General features: G+C 53.1%; 1 protein-coding gene across 3 annotated transcripts in view; it reads left to right on the top strand.

Moving 5' to 3' along the window:
• Positions 1 to 16,495, top strand: part of PIK3R6 (phosphoinositide-3-kinase regulatory subunit 6) — a 31,623-nt gene extending 15,128 nt beyond the window's left edge. For 2 of the 3 annotated variants that reach the window (XM_075441068.1, XM_075441069.1), the window contains 15 exons: positions 56 to 188; positions 1,339 to 1,408; positions 1,825 to 2,008; positions 2,788 to 2,935; positions 4,137 to 4,223; positions 4,840 to 5,296; positions 6,022 to 6,121; positions 7,197 to 7,319; positions 7,815 to 7,925; positions 9,501 to 9,591; positions 10,263 to 10,333; positions 10,580 to 10,670; positions 11,156 to 11,226; positions 12,302 to 12,414; positions 13,163 to 16,495. In XM_075441068.1, the coding sequence (XP_075297183.1) occupies positions 56 to 188; positions 1,339 to 1,408; positions 1,825 to 2,008; positions 2,788 to 2,935; positions 4,137 to 4,223; positions 4,840 to 5,296; positions 6,022 to 6,121; positions 7,197 to 7,319; positions 7,815 to 7,925; positions 9,501 to 9,591; positions 10,263 to 10,333; positions 10,580 to 10,670; positions 11,156 to 11,226; positions 12,302 to 12,414; positions 13,163 to 13,319 (2,007 nt within the window). In that variant the 3' untranslated portion in view covers positions 13,320 to 16,495. Of the gene's footprint in view, positions 1 to 55; positions 226 to 1,338; positions 1,409 to 1,824; positions 2,009 to 2,787; positions 2,936 to 4,136; positions 4,224 to 4,839; positions 5,297 to 6,021; positions 6,122 to 7,196; positions 7,320 to 7,814; positions 7,926 to 9,500; positions 9,592 to 10,262; positions 10,334 to 10,579; positions 10,671 to 11,155; positions 11,227 to 12,301; positions 12,415 to 13,162 lie in introns of those variants that run through there. The other variant, XM_075441070.1, reaches the window with a different exon arrangement.
• The last annotated feature ends 404 nt before the right edge of the window (positions 16,496 to 16,899 follow it).

Genomic DNA, 16,899 nt, shown 5'->3' with positions numbered 1-16,899 from the left:
ACCGTAAGGGATCACCGCCTGTGGCATCTCCTTAACTGCCCCTTTCTCACTCAAGGCTCCTTGCATCTCTGATGAGCTCTGCAGCAGAGTGTATGACTTCTGTAAGAAGCTGCTCACCCTGCCCAAGCCTTTCTGTACCATCGGTTTGGACTATGCCACCAGGCTGAAGATGGAAAGGACAGCACCAGGTATGAAGGTTCCTCCACTCTGCCTGTGCAGAGCACGGTGAATGGCTTGGGTGCTCGAGGCAACGGTAGTGGGGGTTTTGGGGGGTTTCCATACCTGATCTGGCCTTTGCCTAACGCAGCGAGCCACGGCAGAGATTTCTGCATGGGGCTGGCCAAACGCTTGGGTGTCGTAGGGATGCATTTGGATGGGAGGGTTCTTCCTCTCCTGATTCCAGGCTGCTGAGCCTCAGTTACTAGCAGAAAACCTTGGGGTCCTCCTGCTGTTGGTGTAGGCAACACCGGAGTCAAGTCCAGCCCATCCAAAGCAGGTGTTTGTGCACCCTCTGCCTATTTAGGAAACAAGGTGCTTATGCTCCCAGCCTGGGCATCTCAGTAAATTTTGCAGAGGTCTCCGTTTCACTAAATGAAGTGTCCAGCTGCAATTGAGTTGCAGGCTGTCCTTCAAAACAGTGCAAGGTGCAGACAGCTTGTGAGGCAGAATACGAGAAACCTGGTGGGAAATTAGAGAGAAAGTACCATCTTTGGTAGTCTCAGCCCACCACCATCACCCTGACCACGCTTGACCTGGTTTGTCTGGAGCTCCAAGGTCTGCCTTTATCTCACCTGACTTCTGGTAAAACAATGATTCAGTGTGGAGAGATGGGGATCTCCAGCGGGGCTTCTTTCCGAGCACCACAAGGTTCACAAGATGATTGCACCTGAGCGATGTGGGGTGGATGTATCTTCCCGACCCCAGAGCTGGGTGAGGGCAAGGCATATCTCTCCTGATTCAGAAAGACATCGTGCTCTTCATATCCACCCGAACGCTGTCCCCCGGGGACGGAGGCCAGGAGTAGGGCTCTTCCTCCTCCTTCTGACCCTGCTCTGAAGCTCATAATCCAGTAAACAAAGGAAGGGAAATACAGGAAATTGTCCCTGAATAGAAGGGGTTTTCTTTTTATGCAGCATGGCCTATTTTTGTCCTTAACTATTTTTAACTCTGGGCCCGATTCTCGGCTCTTTTAGATCTCTCCAGCAATGGGTGTTCTCTGCCTTCGCAGACCCCCCGTCAGCCTCCACAACTGGGAGCAGCGCTGAGCTGCTCCTGTGAGTTGCATTGTTTTCTGCTCGTGCTCTGACTGCTGCGTGTTTATCTGCTTGCGTTTGCTAGGTATGTTGTACCAAAGAATGGTCATTTCCGAACAAAGTCTCAAAAGCGACCCATACCCTTATCAGGAAAAGTGAGTAGTGCCTCTTTGAATGTATTGTTGTTTTTCTTTCTTTTATAGTCTTATAAACAAATCTGTCCTTTTCCTGTGCTCTGAATTAGTGTTGGATGGGACAGGCAATTTGGACACAAACCACATGGCCATATGTGGTCTTGGGGAACACAGTCTGGTGGCATCCAGTGCTTCACTAGAATGAGATTTGCACTGGGAGGAGCACGTTCCTCTCGTGTCCCAGTTTACTTTTGTGGTCCTGGGAGGCAGGGAGCTTCCCTTGGTGGGGAGATGGGGCAGAGAAGGGGAATATCAGCAGCAACCCTTTTCCTGTGCACGGGATAACAGAGACCTGAGCTGCTCATGCCAGCCCTGATGTCAGTAACGGAGAGTCCTCGTCTCATCTCACTCTTTTCCAACCCTCCTGCCCCACGCAGGATTTTCATCTTTGCTGATCCGGAGCTGCTCTCCGAAGCCATCTGCAATGCACTGGTCACCGACACGAAGGCAGCTCAGATCTCCCGGAGCCCCCGGGCGTGCATGTGCTACGTGATCATCCATGCCATGCAGGCAGCCCTGGGCCAGGGCTGCGACGTCAGCACCTTGAAGGCGAGCCTCCAGGTAACCGGCAGCGCTTCTGCAGTACCACGTGCAGTTTCCCAACGGTCCTGCTCTTGCCGGGCACCTTGGCGTAGGGGAAAGCTTTTTGGCAAGTGGACCACCCCAACCCTCCCCAGCTCCTCTCCTCATTGCTGGTCTCCATCCCCAGTAGTCCCAGTGTTACTTACAAGGCTGGGCTACGAGCAGAGCACTTCTCATATTCTTCAAATATGAGAAGAAGCTGGAGGTTTTGAATCTTCAGTTTGAGCCTTCAGTTTTGCACAGCAGAGATGGGCTCTGCGGCTGAAATAAAGGCTCCTCTGTGAGCCACTGGTCATTGCAAAAACATCTCAGCAGAAATGGTTCAACCAGTTTTCTCCAAAACATCCTTCAAGGACTGTGGGGCCATAGTAAGACGAACATCTGGTTCAGAAAGGCAACTTTGCAGGGGGTCTCAGAAGTGTCCACTCCAAGGACATCTTTGTGTGTCTGCTGTCCCCATCTCTTGAGGGCCACTTGAGCTGCCAGCTCTGCTGCTGACTCCCTGAGCTCACGGCAGCTGGCAGCACCATGCCCATCAGCTGCAGACCTGCCAGAAAAAAGCTTTAAGCAGACAGCACAGCCAGCATATCTCCTCCTCCAGCCTTCCCTGGGGACAGGAGGACATTTGTGACCTCTGCTGAGAAACAACAATTTTTGCAGGTCTCTTTTGCCCTCTTTCTGCCCCCTCCCGCGGCCCTGCCCGCCGAGCATCTCCTCTTTTCACACCTCCGGGTGTTAACAGCTGCTCCTCACGACAGGATATGCCCATGAGCGATGTCGAGCACTGGTTCCTGCAAGTGGTGGCGGCAGTCGAGCGTGCAGGAAACGAGGCGAGCGCAGACCGCAGCCAGCATGCAGCGAGGCTGGAGAAGATTTACCGTGCCGTCCTCAGCTCCTTGCAGGCGGGTAAGCTCCCGGCCAGCCACGCACGGTGGGTTGAGAGAGCCGTGCCGGCTGGCAGGCCACCGCCTCCCCTCTGCGTCCTCACCATTGCCCTCCCGCAGCTGTCCATCCCCACCTCCCTGCTTTAGCAGCACCCATCACCAGGATCAGGTCCTTGCTGCCTGGCTCCTTGTGGTGACCTGATGTCCAGGATGGCACAATGCACGTGGCAGTGGAAGGCAGGTTTGTCTCCTGAGGAAAGGGACTGTGGCAATCTCTGCTGCTAATTCAGCTGACCTGAGGCCCAGAGACATGTTTCCATCATTTGTGAAGGGTGCCATAGATGTCAACCAGGGGAGGTTGGACAGACCCTCTAGTCCTCTGCTGTTGAAAGATGCAATCCTGACATGGCCTAGACTGGGGAGACACCGTGCACCACTCCCTGAACCCTCCTTGCACTGATGTGGTGGAGCTTGGTACGGCCATCTCCTTCTATCCCTGGCATTGCTCTGTTCCAGCCTGGTGCCATCGGGGCTACACAGACTGTAACAAACATCCCCTTCCATCACAGCTCCTCACACAAATCTGGGGTAGACCAGAGGGAAATGGGGGTCATGTTTCCTTCTTCCTGGCTACTGCTGGTGGAAGGTCCCTGCAACCCAGCCCCCTCCCCAGAAAGAGCTGGAGATTGTACCAGTGCAAGATACGGGGAGTGCCAGTGGTGCAGGGAGAGGAGTGGGACCATCTCCTTTTGGTGGCAGTGAGCTATTAAATTGTCTCACTGCTTCTCACAGAGCCATAATGGTTGAAAAACAGCCAGCGATGGTAAGGTCAGAGGGCTCCATTGCATCTCAGCTGAGATCGCCAAGGGAGGTCCTGCCATGTGCGTTGGAGGCCCAGTGCTAGAAGAATGTTCCCTTTACTCTGCAATCCCATTGCTGCCTGCAGCAAAGCAAGGTCCTTCATTTGCCCATGCCTCAGTTTCCCTGTTTTCATTTCTCCCTTCCACTGATGGTGTAAGTACCTTCTTATGGCTTAATTTGTGAGAGCAGAAGTCTGTGATTACAGCCTCGTGTCTGGCCAGAAGGCAGCCAGGGTGGGAGAGCCCTGGGGGCTCAGCAAGGGCTATCCCAGCCAGCGTCTGAAGCACAGCACCACTGGGGAGTTCGTGCACCCAAGTGGGAAAACTGCTCCTGTGTGTGACAAGCATCCTTGTTTCCCCCAGGCGATGCTCCCATGGAAGGGCTGCAGGGTACCCCTCTGCCCAACCCCAACATCAGCTTTCACCTCTGGACAGAAGATGACCAGCTCTGTGAGTGCCCCGGGGGGGCTGTGGCAAGTTTGGACGCTGCCTGAGGCTGGCAAGCTTGTGCAAAACATGTCATTTAGCCCTGATTCTTGGGCAGTGAGTTTCATAATCGCTGCCCAAGGGCCAAGCTCGTGGAGGCTCATGCTGACTGCACCAGCCTTCCTTCAGTGGGGTGTCGAGGTCAGATCACAGAATCACAGAATGTTATGGGTTGGAAGGGACCTCTGTGGGTCAGCCAGCCCAACCCCCTGCCCAAGCAGGGTCACCCAGAGCAGGCTGCACAGCACCGCGTCCAGGCGGGTCTTGAATATCTCCAGAGAAGGAGACTCCACAACCTTTCTGGGCAACCTGGGATTAGCGGGGCAGTGGGGTGAAGGAGATGAGAGAGGACCGCTGTGGGGCAAGCTGCAGCAGGATGTGTCCCAAGTACCTGATCTGAGTGATGCTGAGATCTCTTCATGGTGCAATGTGAAATGGGAGTGAAAGACTGACTCCTCTAGAACCCGCTGGTGGAGGTGCTGGCCCTATGCTTTGCATGAGAAGAGGGGAGCCAGGGGACAACCACGACTCAGCCTGGCTTTGGTTGTGTTTCCCTCCTCGAGCTCCCTTCTGCCCGCAGGGAAGGAACTGGTGCTGTTCGTCCGCCCGCTGTCGCAGAGCTGTGAGCCTGACTGCCTAAGCCAGGACCTGGACAACTTTGAGATCCAGGACATCATTTCGGACTGCGAATGCTGCAAGCAGACCCGCTTCTCCGTGCTCTCCACCGACAGCGGCATTGAACGAGACCTGCCCGTGGCAGCTGAGGAGCCCTTCACCCCTTGCAGCGCTGAAACGGAGCAGTCCCGGCTCCACAGGAAGGGTGGCATTAAAAAAAAGGTGTCACCGCTGGAGAGCGTGGCCTTCCTGCAGGCTGGCTGCAACGGTCCCAGTGCAAAGCCCCCAGCGAAGCCGCAGAGGAGAGCGGGCGTCCCCCCAGAGCCTGCAGCCCCGCTCCAGAGGCTGCACACTGCCCGCATCGTGCTGCTGGGGGATGACCGGGTCCTGGGGCGCCTGGCACAAGCCTTCCACTCTTTGAGGTAACCGGTGGCCACAGCCTTTTTGGCTCTGGGGGGTTGGGGAAGGGAGGACAGAGTGGGGGCTTTGCGTTTCAGCCTGTTGAAGCAGCCAAGCTGGCTGGGGACGGGGTTGGGCTCCAGCGTTACCTGAGGCAGGATGGGACCCAGGTATTTTGCACCCAAATAGTCATTGGACCAGGCTTCCCAGGGAAGCGGTGGAGTCCCCATCCCTGGAGATGTTCAAAAAACATGTAGGTGTGGCACTTGGGGACATGGTTTAGCAGGCATGGTGGTGTTGGGTTGACGGTTGGACTTGGTGATCTTAGAGGTCTTTTCCGACATTTATGATTCTATAAAATGCATCTGACTGCGCTGGCTGCACGGCATCGTTTGGCTCTTTTGGCCCAAATGATGCACACAGCGAGTTTTTTCCCTTCTGTCCATGGAATGAGTTAAATGAGCAATAAAGGAGGCAAGAAATTTTCCTAGGTCGCAGTGCAGACAGGAGCCTTGGGAGAAGAGCTGGGTGCAGAGGGGACCACAAGTCCCAGCCAAGAGCCTGCCTGTGGGACACCCCTTACCCCCCCATCTCCCCTTGCTTGACCCAGGGGCATTCCTGCCATCCTGTCACACACGTGCTCTCCTTGCAGAGCAGCTGCGGTCTCCTGGCACTGCCCAGACTTGGCCAAGAGCCGTTTTCCTCCACCTTCTCCTCGTGACACAGCTATTTATTTTTCCATTTCAAGGAAACGAGAAACGCGGCGAGTTTTCCTGACTCCCAGGCTAAACCTGCAGTTCTACTACATCCCAGTTGTGACCGAGCAGCCAAACACTTTGGCCATCACGGTGAGCTTGGGCTCGGTAGCTCCGGGTGCTGCTGCCGGCTGCCAGCTACTGAGAGCGTTTTTGGAGGAAGAGTGGGGGGGGGTTACAGGAAATCATGGCCATTAATGCCTTGTTCCTAGAACAAGGAGGATGGGAGCCAAGACAGGGTGGCTGGACTTGATTTGCAGACTGGCTTTGGGAAGGATGGAGAGGGATTTTTCACAAGGGTGTGTAGTGATAGGACAAGGGGGAACGGCTCTAAACTAAAAAAGGGCAGATTTAGATTGGATATTAGGAAGAAATTCTTCCCCATGAGGGTGGTGAAAAACATTGGAACAGGTTGCCCAGAGAAGCTGTGGCTGCCCCCTCCCTGGCAGTGTTCAAGGCCAGGTTGCATGGAGCTCTGAGCACCCTGGGCTGGTGGAAGATGTCCCTGCTGATGGCAGCGGGGTTGGAACCAGATGAGCTTTAAGGTCCCTTCCAACCCTCACCATTCTATGATTCTATGATTCTGTGAATCCGTCAGCACCAGAAACATTCAAGTTGCTCCAACCACCCCGACGGGTGATAACTCACAGCCTAGCAATGGTATTTGGTTTTGCTTCTATGCCCCAGCTTTAGCAAAGGACCGATGCTTTTCTCACCTCCCAAACCCTTACGGGAAGCAGTCGCCCCTTGCTAACGGCTTTGTATGCTTGGTCATGGCCCCAGTTTTAGTTCTGCAAGTCACTACCTTGCAGTTTATCTTGGGCACATCTCTTCCCCTCTGACACCCTCAAGACAGTGACAAACAGTTGCACTTCTCATTAGATCTTAAGCTGGCCCAGAGCTGGCTATGAGTCCTGACAAACATGCCATCACAGAAATGAGTATTTCTTCTTTCTTCTTTTCATTCTTCGCTTAATTTTTGTTCTTGAGCACCTGCTAAATGAGTGCTGCAAGAAAAGTTTTGCCATATTCTCTAGACCAAGCAGGGAAGGGGGAGGGATTGGTGAGCTGCTCATGGGGCATTCGTGCCCCCGCTCCCTCTGCCTCCTCTATGGCTTCTGGTATTTTGAGCCATGATCGCACTCTGAGTTGTGTGTTTCTGCCGCAGGACCACGCTGCCACCAGCCAAGAGGAGCTCTGCGAGGTGGCCGGGTACCTGAGCAGAGCCGACCCGTGGTACGAGAGCAACATCAACACGCTGTGCCACGTGATTCCCAAGCTGGCCACCATGGTACGAGGGAAACCTTCCCACCTCCCCAGCCTGGCCCAGTTTCCCAAACACATCTGCTGTACCTGAGGACGAGCTCCTGCCCCGCAGGGCTCCTCCGTGCCCCAGACAGAGGCTTTCTTTCCAAAAATCTGCCCCAGGGCCCAGCAGCCGGGAAGGCGACTGACGCTGCCCCAGACCACAAGACCCATTTGCTGCGATGGGTTTTTTTGGCCAGCGCACAGGAAATGGCAGATTTCAAGAAAGAAAATGTCAGTGAGGCATTTGCTGAAATAGCCCCAGCTCTCATTTCCTGACAGTTTGAGCCACCATCGATAGCCTACAAAAAAGGCTGGTAGGTGGGCGCAAGCCTTTGCTTCTCCCATTTGTTTTGAGTAGTTATGGCAGAACTGGGCGACAGCTCATTGCTCATTATTTATCTAGCAAGGCGTGAGGGTTTGTGGCAGTGTTTTTGAGAAGTAACTGTGGCTGATCCAGAATGTGATTTTGCCTCCCCAGCCTTCTTCTCCGAGCAAACATCTTGTGACTGATCTGTTCATCACTGATGTGATCGCTTACTACGTTCGCATGGGCATCCAGCCCGTCTGCTTCCAGGTCTACGCCGTGAAGGTGGGTGCCTCATCTCTTGTGCCTTCCTGTGGCCCTGCAAGGGCTTGCAGAGCCCCACTGCTGGCAGAACTGAGCAGGGGCAACAGGGTCTGGGGGCTTTCAGCAGATTGGAGCTTGGGTCTCTGTGCTCCTCAGCCTGTCCCCTCCTTGCCATGCGCCTGGATCTAGGGACGCCATGAAGCACAGCTCAGCCAGAGTTAATGATCCCAGGAAGGCTATTTCAGGATCACACCAGGCAGCAAACTGAGCCTTGAAATTACCCCGTAAGGACACAGATTCTCTGCTCCACTGAATTCAGGTCTGCTCAGGAGTGTTAGCACCTCCTGCTGCTTTAGACGCTGTGAGCAAACAGGACTTTTCTGAGTGGCTTTGCCAAAGCCTTCCTGTATCTTGCAGGGACTTTGCAGGGCTTCCTGAAACACCGTTCTATTTATTTCCTACCAGCTTTTCTCTGAAATGGTATCAGAGTGAGACCTGCCATTTGATATGAGAGCAAAGAACTACTGTATTCGGTCACGTAACATCAACCCCCCTTCAGCTCCTCTGGCAGTTTTCCCCTTTCACAGCTCAGGGTGGCACTGATGCCCATATCTCCATTTAATCTACTCGTAGCCAGTGTGGTAACCTATTGCAGCAAAGGAGCAGCCATCACACGAGCAAACTGGCCTGTGGCTTGTAAAGAGCTGGAAGAGCTTTGGTAATTACTGGTAGAGCATCACCAGGACTTGAACTAGTAACATGTAAACACTTGGAGCACTTGGTCCTCAGCTTGCGTGGCTGGGGATTTTTGGTTTTCGGTGCATTTTTATTCCACTCATTTCTCCTCCAAGACAAAAGTCAAAAGCAAGCAAGAGAGTGGGTGACTAAAGCAGAGGAAGAGGAACTGACTCCAGATGTGGTTTTCAGATAAAGGCACCTAACCTACCCTGTTGTCACACAGGGTGTGATGCTGCTTCATCTGGAAACACTAAGCCTGTTTCGCTTTTTTGGTTAATACCATGCTGTTCCTCTTTGGGTGCAGAGAGTTTTGCTGGAAGTGAGGGTCAAGTGCCACAGGAGTGGGATGTAGGGCTAGGAGTGGCTAGGAGAGGTTCTCTAGGACCTTATCTTCACATTTTTCTCAAAACAACCCCATGAAAAGAAAACAATTAATAGATCTGAAGTAGCCAGTTGATTTAGGTGTATCAGGTAGAAATTCTGTGCCTTGAAGCAAAGCTGGGGTCTGCAGCCAGGCCAGGGAAGCTGCTCCCTTTGACCTGGGCTGCCTGTGGGTGGATGGCTGGGCACAGACCCATCTGTGAATGCGCAGTGACACCCAGTGGCAGGGGACATTGCCCGTGGCTCTGCTGGCCAGGTCCACCTGGCAAGGCCTGCTATGCTCCTGGGCTTCAGAATGAAGAGCAAGAGCAGGTCTCTCCATCCCATGGGCCCTCTGGCTGCCACAATGATGTCATAGATTTTCTTTGACGATGTCACACCTGGGGGCTCTGGAGAACCTTTTGATGTCACAAGACCAGTGTGATGCCATAGGGTGACTGAGAAGGAGCTGTTCATGAAGATTTTCCTCTCTTCCAGATTTTCTTCAATGACCCGGCGCAGGAGCCGGCTGAGGACGTGTTCCTCACGGAGCTGCGCACAGAGATGCAGGAGAGCATCGCCCACAAAGGTGCATGCATCCCCTCAAGCTGAGGGCTGCAGCAGGGTTGCCATCCTGGGTGGGGATCCTGCCTTGCCCAGTTCCCACTCGCCCTGTCCCTCAGCCTGCAGCAGTCAAAGCCACACCATGGAGCAATATCCTGTGTTCCCTGACAAGCAGCAGGCTTCCCTAAACACCTCCATCTCCCTCTCAGGCGCATGACATGAGGCTGAATGAGAGACCTTGTGGTCTCTGGTTCCTGGTCTCAACCAGGTGTTGCAGACTGTGCCTTTGGTTGGCTCCAGGACCCCCTGAAGTTGGACCAGCACCATATTTTTGTTGAAGAAACAAGCTGGGCCTTACAGCCTTCCGCTTTGCCAGATGCCTATTAGAAATACAGCTTCCTTGAGTTTCCAGTGATGGGACAAGGGTGCTTGAAGGCTGAACCATTACAGAGGTCATATCCAGCCATTCCATCAGTGCACCCTGGTGCCTGATCCAATAGATGTTTGTGGGTGGGGACAGAGCCTCAGATGAGTCCATCTCACTGGATCTGTTGAGTGCACAGAGCCTCAGCTCCCGTAGAAGACAACTGCTGTGTGATGGATGGGGTGGCTCATCCCATGGGAGGACCTCTCTCTGCTGACCACAGACATGTGGGATGAGTGAAACCTCAATCCTACATGGTTCCCTCCTTGCAGATTTAAACATGACCAAGAAGAAAACAACTCTGGATGGCCCTGGCATAGACCTGACAGTAACCTACAGAAAGGTAAGTGGGGCTCTTGGCAGCCCAGAATGTCTCTGCTCACCGGGATCCCCAGCATGGCACCAATCTCCTAAAAGGAGTGCTATGGCCCTGCTACTTTCTTCTGGAATTACACTACAGGAGAGGACAGAGAGGTCGTGGTGAACTTTCAAAGCCTGTTAGCTAACCTTGCATTCGTGAAAAACTGCCCCCAGACCTCTCCATGTCTACCCTCTCTGCCATGGTGAACTAACAGAGCCTTTCCTGCAGGTTGTGGTGAGCGACCGAGCGAAGGAGCTGGCTACATCCCTGCGCTCCACAGGTCTGGTGATGAAAGCCATCCCTGCCGATGAGGCTGAAGGTGTGTTCTTCCTGCTTGGAACCACGTGAAGAGGGTTTGCTGAGTTTTCTGGTGCTCGATAGAGTAAATCTGACTGTGGTAGTTAGTGCAAATTGTGCCTGGGCTGTGGGGGTTGAATCAGTGACGTGCATATGTTGGTGTCACCACAGTCTGTGGTTGTGTGTTTTCTCATGAATGAAGTGACTGGGGCTCCCTGTAACACAGGGTTCAGCACAACCATAATCTAGGCTTAGCAGCATCTTCCTCTTGCTGCAGCCTTCCTCTTTCACCTTGCCCTTTGCATAGCCTCTGAGCTTTCCACCCTGAGCGTGATCCCACGCAAGCCCCTAGCCCACGGAGCTTGCTGGGGTCCTCCTTTTGTTCTGTCCTATGTATCCCATGGAGCTCTGGTAGTGCACCTAAATGTTGGATCCGCCACCAGCCCCACTCAAAGCTGAGTTGAGATCGTGCCATGGTCTAAGGCTAACATGCTGCTTCTGTTGCAGACCTGGTGTGTCTGAATGTGAACATCACTGAAATCGTTAGGATCAACAACTTGTCGGGACGGTCGTTCTCAGTAAGTACCTGTGATGCTCATGGTCGTCCAACCCATGGAAATCCCTTACAACAACAGTGAAGGGGGAAACACTCTGTGGGGAGGAGGAGGCTTTGGGGCCACCCTGCTCAAAGGGTGTTTTGCAATTTGATTCCATGGAAAAGTCTAGATTTTTGAGTCAAAGCCCGAGATGCTATCACTGCTCGTAAATGCTACACTGAATCCTGTCTCAGGAGACCCTGAAAGACTGAGCTGCCACGGTTATTCCGTGACCTGAGGGACAATGTGGAGAAATAAAGCGTAGCCCCGGTCATCGTGGCTCCACCTGGGTACAGGAGAGGGTCTGTAGTTTTGTGATCAGCTCCATTACCTCCACTCTTCCAGCTGCAGTGCCCTGCCCAGACCTCATGTGTTAACACCGACGGAGCTCACGAGAATAGAGGCCATTGGAGAAATATTTTAACACAGCGTAAACAAGAAGCAGGAACTTCAATAAATCTCATTACCAACTCAGAAAGATGGATATGCTAGAGATGGAACTGAAAACTTGAACTCCTGTCCTTTTTGTTTTATATGAGAGTTCAAGCAGGCTCCAGAGGACATGCTGCCCCATGGGAATGTGTCACTGCAGTTGGGGTAGCATTCAATATGATTGTGCCTCGGTCACTTGGGCCCTGGAGCCTCCGGTCTCTCAGCTGGCAGTTTCAGGTAGCCGGCACGCTTTTGCTGATTTTCACCTGGCTTTTGGAAACACCAGGGTACTGCAGCCCACACTGCCCATCAAGGCACACCACAGCCCTGGAGAGCAGACCATGCCACACATCAGATGTCCTAAACCTTGCAAGCTCTGCAAAAATTGCCAATTTGGAAAGTTTGTCCTCACAAAATAGGACCAGGCTGTGATTACAGAAAGAGGACAAGAAAGACAATTGCCTCCTTAAAGAAGTCATCTTGTGTCACATCTGAGGTTAGAAAAAAAAGAGAAATGTCATCTTTTGTGCCTTTCATACCCAGTATGCTCACACCACCCATCACCGTGCAGCCAAGGGAAGGGAAGTGAGACACTCACTGGTCTCTTCTTCCTCTCTCAATCCAGGCTGTGGCAAACAGATTGAAAACACGCAACATCAAAATCAGGAGCTCAGAGCAGAGGCCCTTCGTGGTGTGTCTGGACAAGGACAGCAGAAGAGCCTACAGGAACGTGATCAGGTGAGAATGCCATGCGTGCCAGGCTCTGCGCTTCTTGCCAGTTACCTTGCATCCCTCCCTCGAAGGGCTCCCAAGCTGGCAGAGCTGTTTCCCAGGGAGTCCTAGTCCCAATCCTCATACGTGACAAAAGACCCACAGGCAAATATATTGCTTCTCCAGGGAAGGCAGGACAGAGTGGTGCCCTCCTACCTTTGTGTTTTTGGGTGATGGTGTGAGAAACAAAATGCTTCTTCCATTTTATGTAAGGTGCTGTCATTAAGATAGTAGTAGGATAGGCACCTCCAGGGACAAACAGATCTTAGATTTCCTTAATTATATTGTGCAGCTGATGCTGTCTCCAGGGGCTGTATTCCTCACCAGGCTATCTGAAGCATGTGAGGTAGGGGGAGAGACTTGAGCCCTGTGAAAACAGCAGGGACCAATGTGCCTATAGTAGTTGCAGTGAGATATGATGCATTAGAAGCAGACAGACCAGGTGGTTCATGGTCCATGGGCCACGTGGAACATACACAAAATGTGAATTTCTGAGAATCGAACCGAGCCAGGCTAAGGACACTGTTTTTCTGGTCAAACACTAATACACATCAGCTCATCTTTCCAGCCAAACCCAGCTGAAAAAGCATAAAAGCAGCTGTACATCTCAATACGACAGGCCTTCCTCAGCAGTCAGTGGAGACACCTGAGATCAGACTCTGGCCCTCAAGGGCAGATTTGCACATGCAATAACTATGTTCTTCTGCTCTTGCAGTGTGGAAGTGTCTCCTTGCCTGGAGCCCAGCTACTGCTTGCAAAAGACAAGGACAGTGAAGTTCAACCTGAATGAAACAGAAGATGTGGGGCTTGTGAAATACATGCCCAAGTCTCTGCTGCTGCCTATCAACACGTTTGCAGGCATCATCCAGTGAAGAAAATGAGAAAAAGCTGGTGTAAGAGATGTGACATTGGGTCATCACAGAGGAGGTGGAAAAAGAAAACACGCTAAAAGCCACCAACCGTGCTATTACAACGGTAATGATGTAAAAAGCAGCAATAGCAGAGGTGGATAGGGCTCAGGGAGGACAGCCGTGCCCTGCTGAAGGAGTGATGACCACAGCTAACGCCCCCCTGCCGAGGGGCAGAGCGTCGCTGCAGAACTGAATTTTAACATTTTGCACAAGTCAGGGAAAAGCTTTGAGCTTCTTTCTTTCAGGAAGGCTGGGGAAAACACAGCTGAGATGATGGTGCTTGCTGTGCTTGTGGATCACAGAGCAGTTGCAATCGATAATGTTTATTATGGTGGTGTCTGATGGCCTGGCAGGGGATCGGGGCCTGTTGTGCGGGGTTCTGCACAGCAAATTCTTCATTCTGGCACAGGGTGATATATGTGGGAAAACGAGCAATTACTCCCCTGACTGGTTTAGGAAACCTCATTGTAAGCCTGACCACAGCTGGGAGAGCAAGTGTGTTTCATGAAGCTTCTGTGGAAGTCAGTGGAAAACCTGCTGCTGTTTCAAAGGGGCCACACAGGGCAACGAGGAATGGTGTGAAACAGGGACCTGGGAAATCCAGTGCAATATTTGGCAGCCATGAACAGGGCAAGACCAGCTCAGGCTGCCTAGGAAGCGCCGTGGGATGTGCTTGGCTGTGAAGGGTATAGATCTGCTTGAAGAAGAAACCTTCTTTTGGGCAGACAACGGAGACTGCACAACAGCTCTTTGGCATCTGAGCTGTACCTTTGAGCCCAGCTGGGATTTCACTGTTGCTTCACCATGCAACCTCTCCACATCTGGCCTGAAGCCTCACGAGTGCCGGATGCGTTCCTCCAGCCGCACATCCCGGGAACAACAACCTCCAACCCCAGCAGCAGTGGAGCTCCTCCACGAGGTCAGCCAGCAATACCTCTGCGTCCCAGCCTGCCTTGCAGTCGTGGTTTGGCCTGTGTCTGCTGTGCGGGTAAGAGATGTGGAAGAACGGAGCAGGGATCCTGGGGCTGATGGATGGGCAGGATGCTTGCAAGGCTTCTCCATTCCTTTCCTGTGCTACTACCACAGTGTAGAAACCCTCCCCTGGTTCACCGGTGGGCCAGGCTGAGCCGCGACAGCACAGCTCCTGCTTCCACCCAGGCTCAGACTCACCCGGGGTTAAGGATGGTTGCGTAGGAGGACCCTGTCTTTGTACCAGTTTGTGACTGACTGAAATAACGGAAGAAACATGGTGCGTGTTTGTTGACTTTCTGAATGCAATCTGTGGTTTCTGGGGTGTTTCCAGGGAGTCTTCCCTAAATTCACATTGGAGGGGATTTGGGGGCATTCCTTCTGTGACACTATCATTATTTTATTCTCTCAGTTCCCGGATAACCCATTACCTGGGTTGCCTTCACTCAGAGGTTCTTGCTTGGGTCAAGCAGCCTAAAGAAAGTGTCCTTTAGGTTTGTATACGTGCATAGAAACTATTCCCAGTCACGCCTGGCTGCCACCGATGGGCAGTCCCTGGAGCCGGCTCTGTGCTACAGGGTGATGCTGACCCAGCTGCAGTGGCGCTGGCAAACGCCTGTGTTGGCCCCGATGGCTGGGGACAAATCCACCCCTGTCCCCTGTGCCAGATCCGCCCAGCCCTGGGGAGCTGCACCTCTGGAAAGGCATTTCTGTTTAATCCCCCACACCTGGAACAAGCTGCCCACCTGCTGGTATCCCAGTTTGGGGCACTGGGGAGGAGCTTCCCTTCCGCAGAAAGGCTCTGAGGTTCTGGGTTGTCTGGGCTGGCTCGGCCCGATAGAATTTGGCTTTGCACTTCTTGCCACGTGCACAAGGCTTTAGGGGTTCAAATCTCAGACTTCCCTGGTCCCTCTCTTTGCCAACGTGCACAGGGCTGTGGTATTCCTGCTCTTGTCCCGCGCTGTCACTTGGCACAGGAGGCATTTTCGCTTCCTATACCCAAGCTCAAGGTTTATTCACTCTCACTTTAAATGTACCACGCAGCCCAAAACAACGGCAGAAATAAATACACTACTGGGGGCACAGCAGCCCTAGAGCTGTTGGCAGGTGATGGGTTATTTATCAGTGTAAAAAGCCTCCAGGTCCCAAGAAATATTTAATCCCAAACCAGCAGAGAAGGCTGCGAGGGGACCTAATAAATGTCTATAAATATCTGCAGGGTGGGTGTCAGGAGGATGGGGCCAGACTCTTTCCAGTGGTGCCCAGCGACAGGACAAGGGGCAACGGGCACAAACTGAAGCCGAGGAAGTTCCAGCTGAACCCGAGGAAGAACTTCTTCCCTCTGAGGGTGATGGAGCCCTGGCCCAGGCTGCCCAGGGAGGTTGTGGAGTCTCCTTCTCTGGAGATATTCCAGCCCCGCCTGGACGCGGTGCTGTGCAGCCTGCTCTGGGTGACCCTGCTTCATCAGGGGGCTTGGACTGGGTGACCCATAGAGGTCCCTTCCAACCCCGGCCATGCTGGGATTCTGTGATTCTGTGAAAGATCATGCTGGGCAACAGCAACATGACGATTTCCTAAGGAAGCTACCTTGAAATGCTGGCAGACATAGCCCCTTGCTCCCAGCTGAGACAAGCACAGTCCCCGAGACTTAACGTCGTCCCCCCCCAGGAGTCACAAAGCTGCAAGATCTCAGCAACAGCGTTTGGTTCTTCAGCACTGTTTTTCACTTCACAAGTCAAAAATCGTTGATGCCCACCAGTGCCAGCAAACCTTTTGGCCCTGAAGGTAGCTGAAGTTAGACAGGATGCTCAGAAACAGGCCAGGAAACCCTGCTTGCACCAGCTGCTTTCCTCCGTGAGCTGCTGCACAGGGCAACCCAGAGTCTGAGGGGTGACCAGCAGCTCTTCACACCTCTGCCTCCTCGGGGCTTCACCGGGGGGTTCGGGTATCCCGGCACGCAAGGCAAATGCTTACAAAGCCAGGAGACCACGTGCTGGGTTGGAGCGTGGTCCTCAGTGTCCGGAGTTTGCTCTGTACAGTTGTAAATGATGTGGATGGATTGTAAGTTATTTGTATAGGTGTCAGCGATGACCTGTGTCAGAAGGTGCAATCCTTTTAATGCCAATAAAAAAAACCAAACAAACCTGCAGAAACTGTAAGTTTGGTTGTTTTTTGATGTTTGTGTGTGGCTGGAGGAGGGTGGGAAGTAAGCCAGCAGTAACAGAAAGACATCAGCATCATTTGGTCCCCTGTGGCCGATGCCTTCTGCTCCCCACCTGGGGCCTTCACGCTGCGTCACGCAGAGACACGGCATGGCCAGAGAGCTCCTCTGCGAAGGGACGGACAGAAATGGCTGAACTGCAGAAACTCGGAAGCAAGAGTCTACAACCCCCCCGCTGGCTGCCCCTGGAGTACCCTCTGTGCCGGACCCTCTGTCCCTGCAGCCTGTTCCCCTCAAAGTCTGCCACTTCAAAGCACCCCATGCCCTTAGCGGGGACAGTGCTTGGCCCAGCACTTTCCCATGGCCACGGACATCCCACAACCACGGACATCCCACAACCATGGACATCCC

The sequence above is a fragment of the Opisthocomus hoazin genome, chromosome 21 (assembly GCF_030867145.1).
Source record: "Opisthocomus hoazin isolate bOpiHoa1 chromosome 21, bOpiHoa1.hap1, whole genome shotgun sequence".
In the NCBI taxonomy this organism is placed as follows: Eukaryota; Metazoa; Chordata; class Aves; order Opisthocomiformes; family Opisthocomidae; genus Opisthocomus; species Opisthocomus hoazin.
This window is presented reverse-complemented; position numbering and strand designations above follow the sequence as displayed.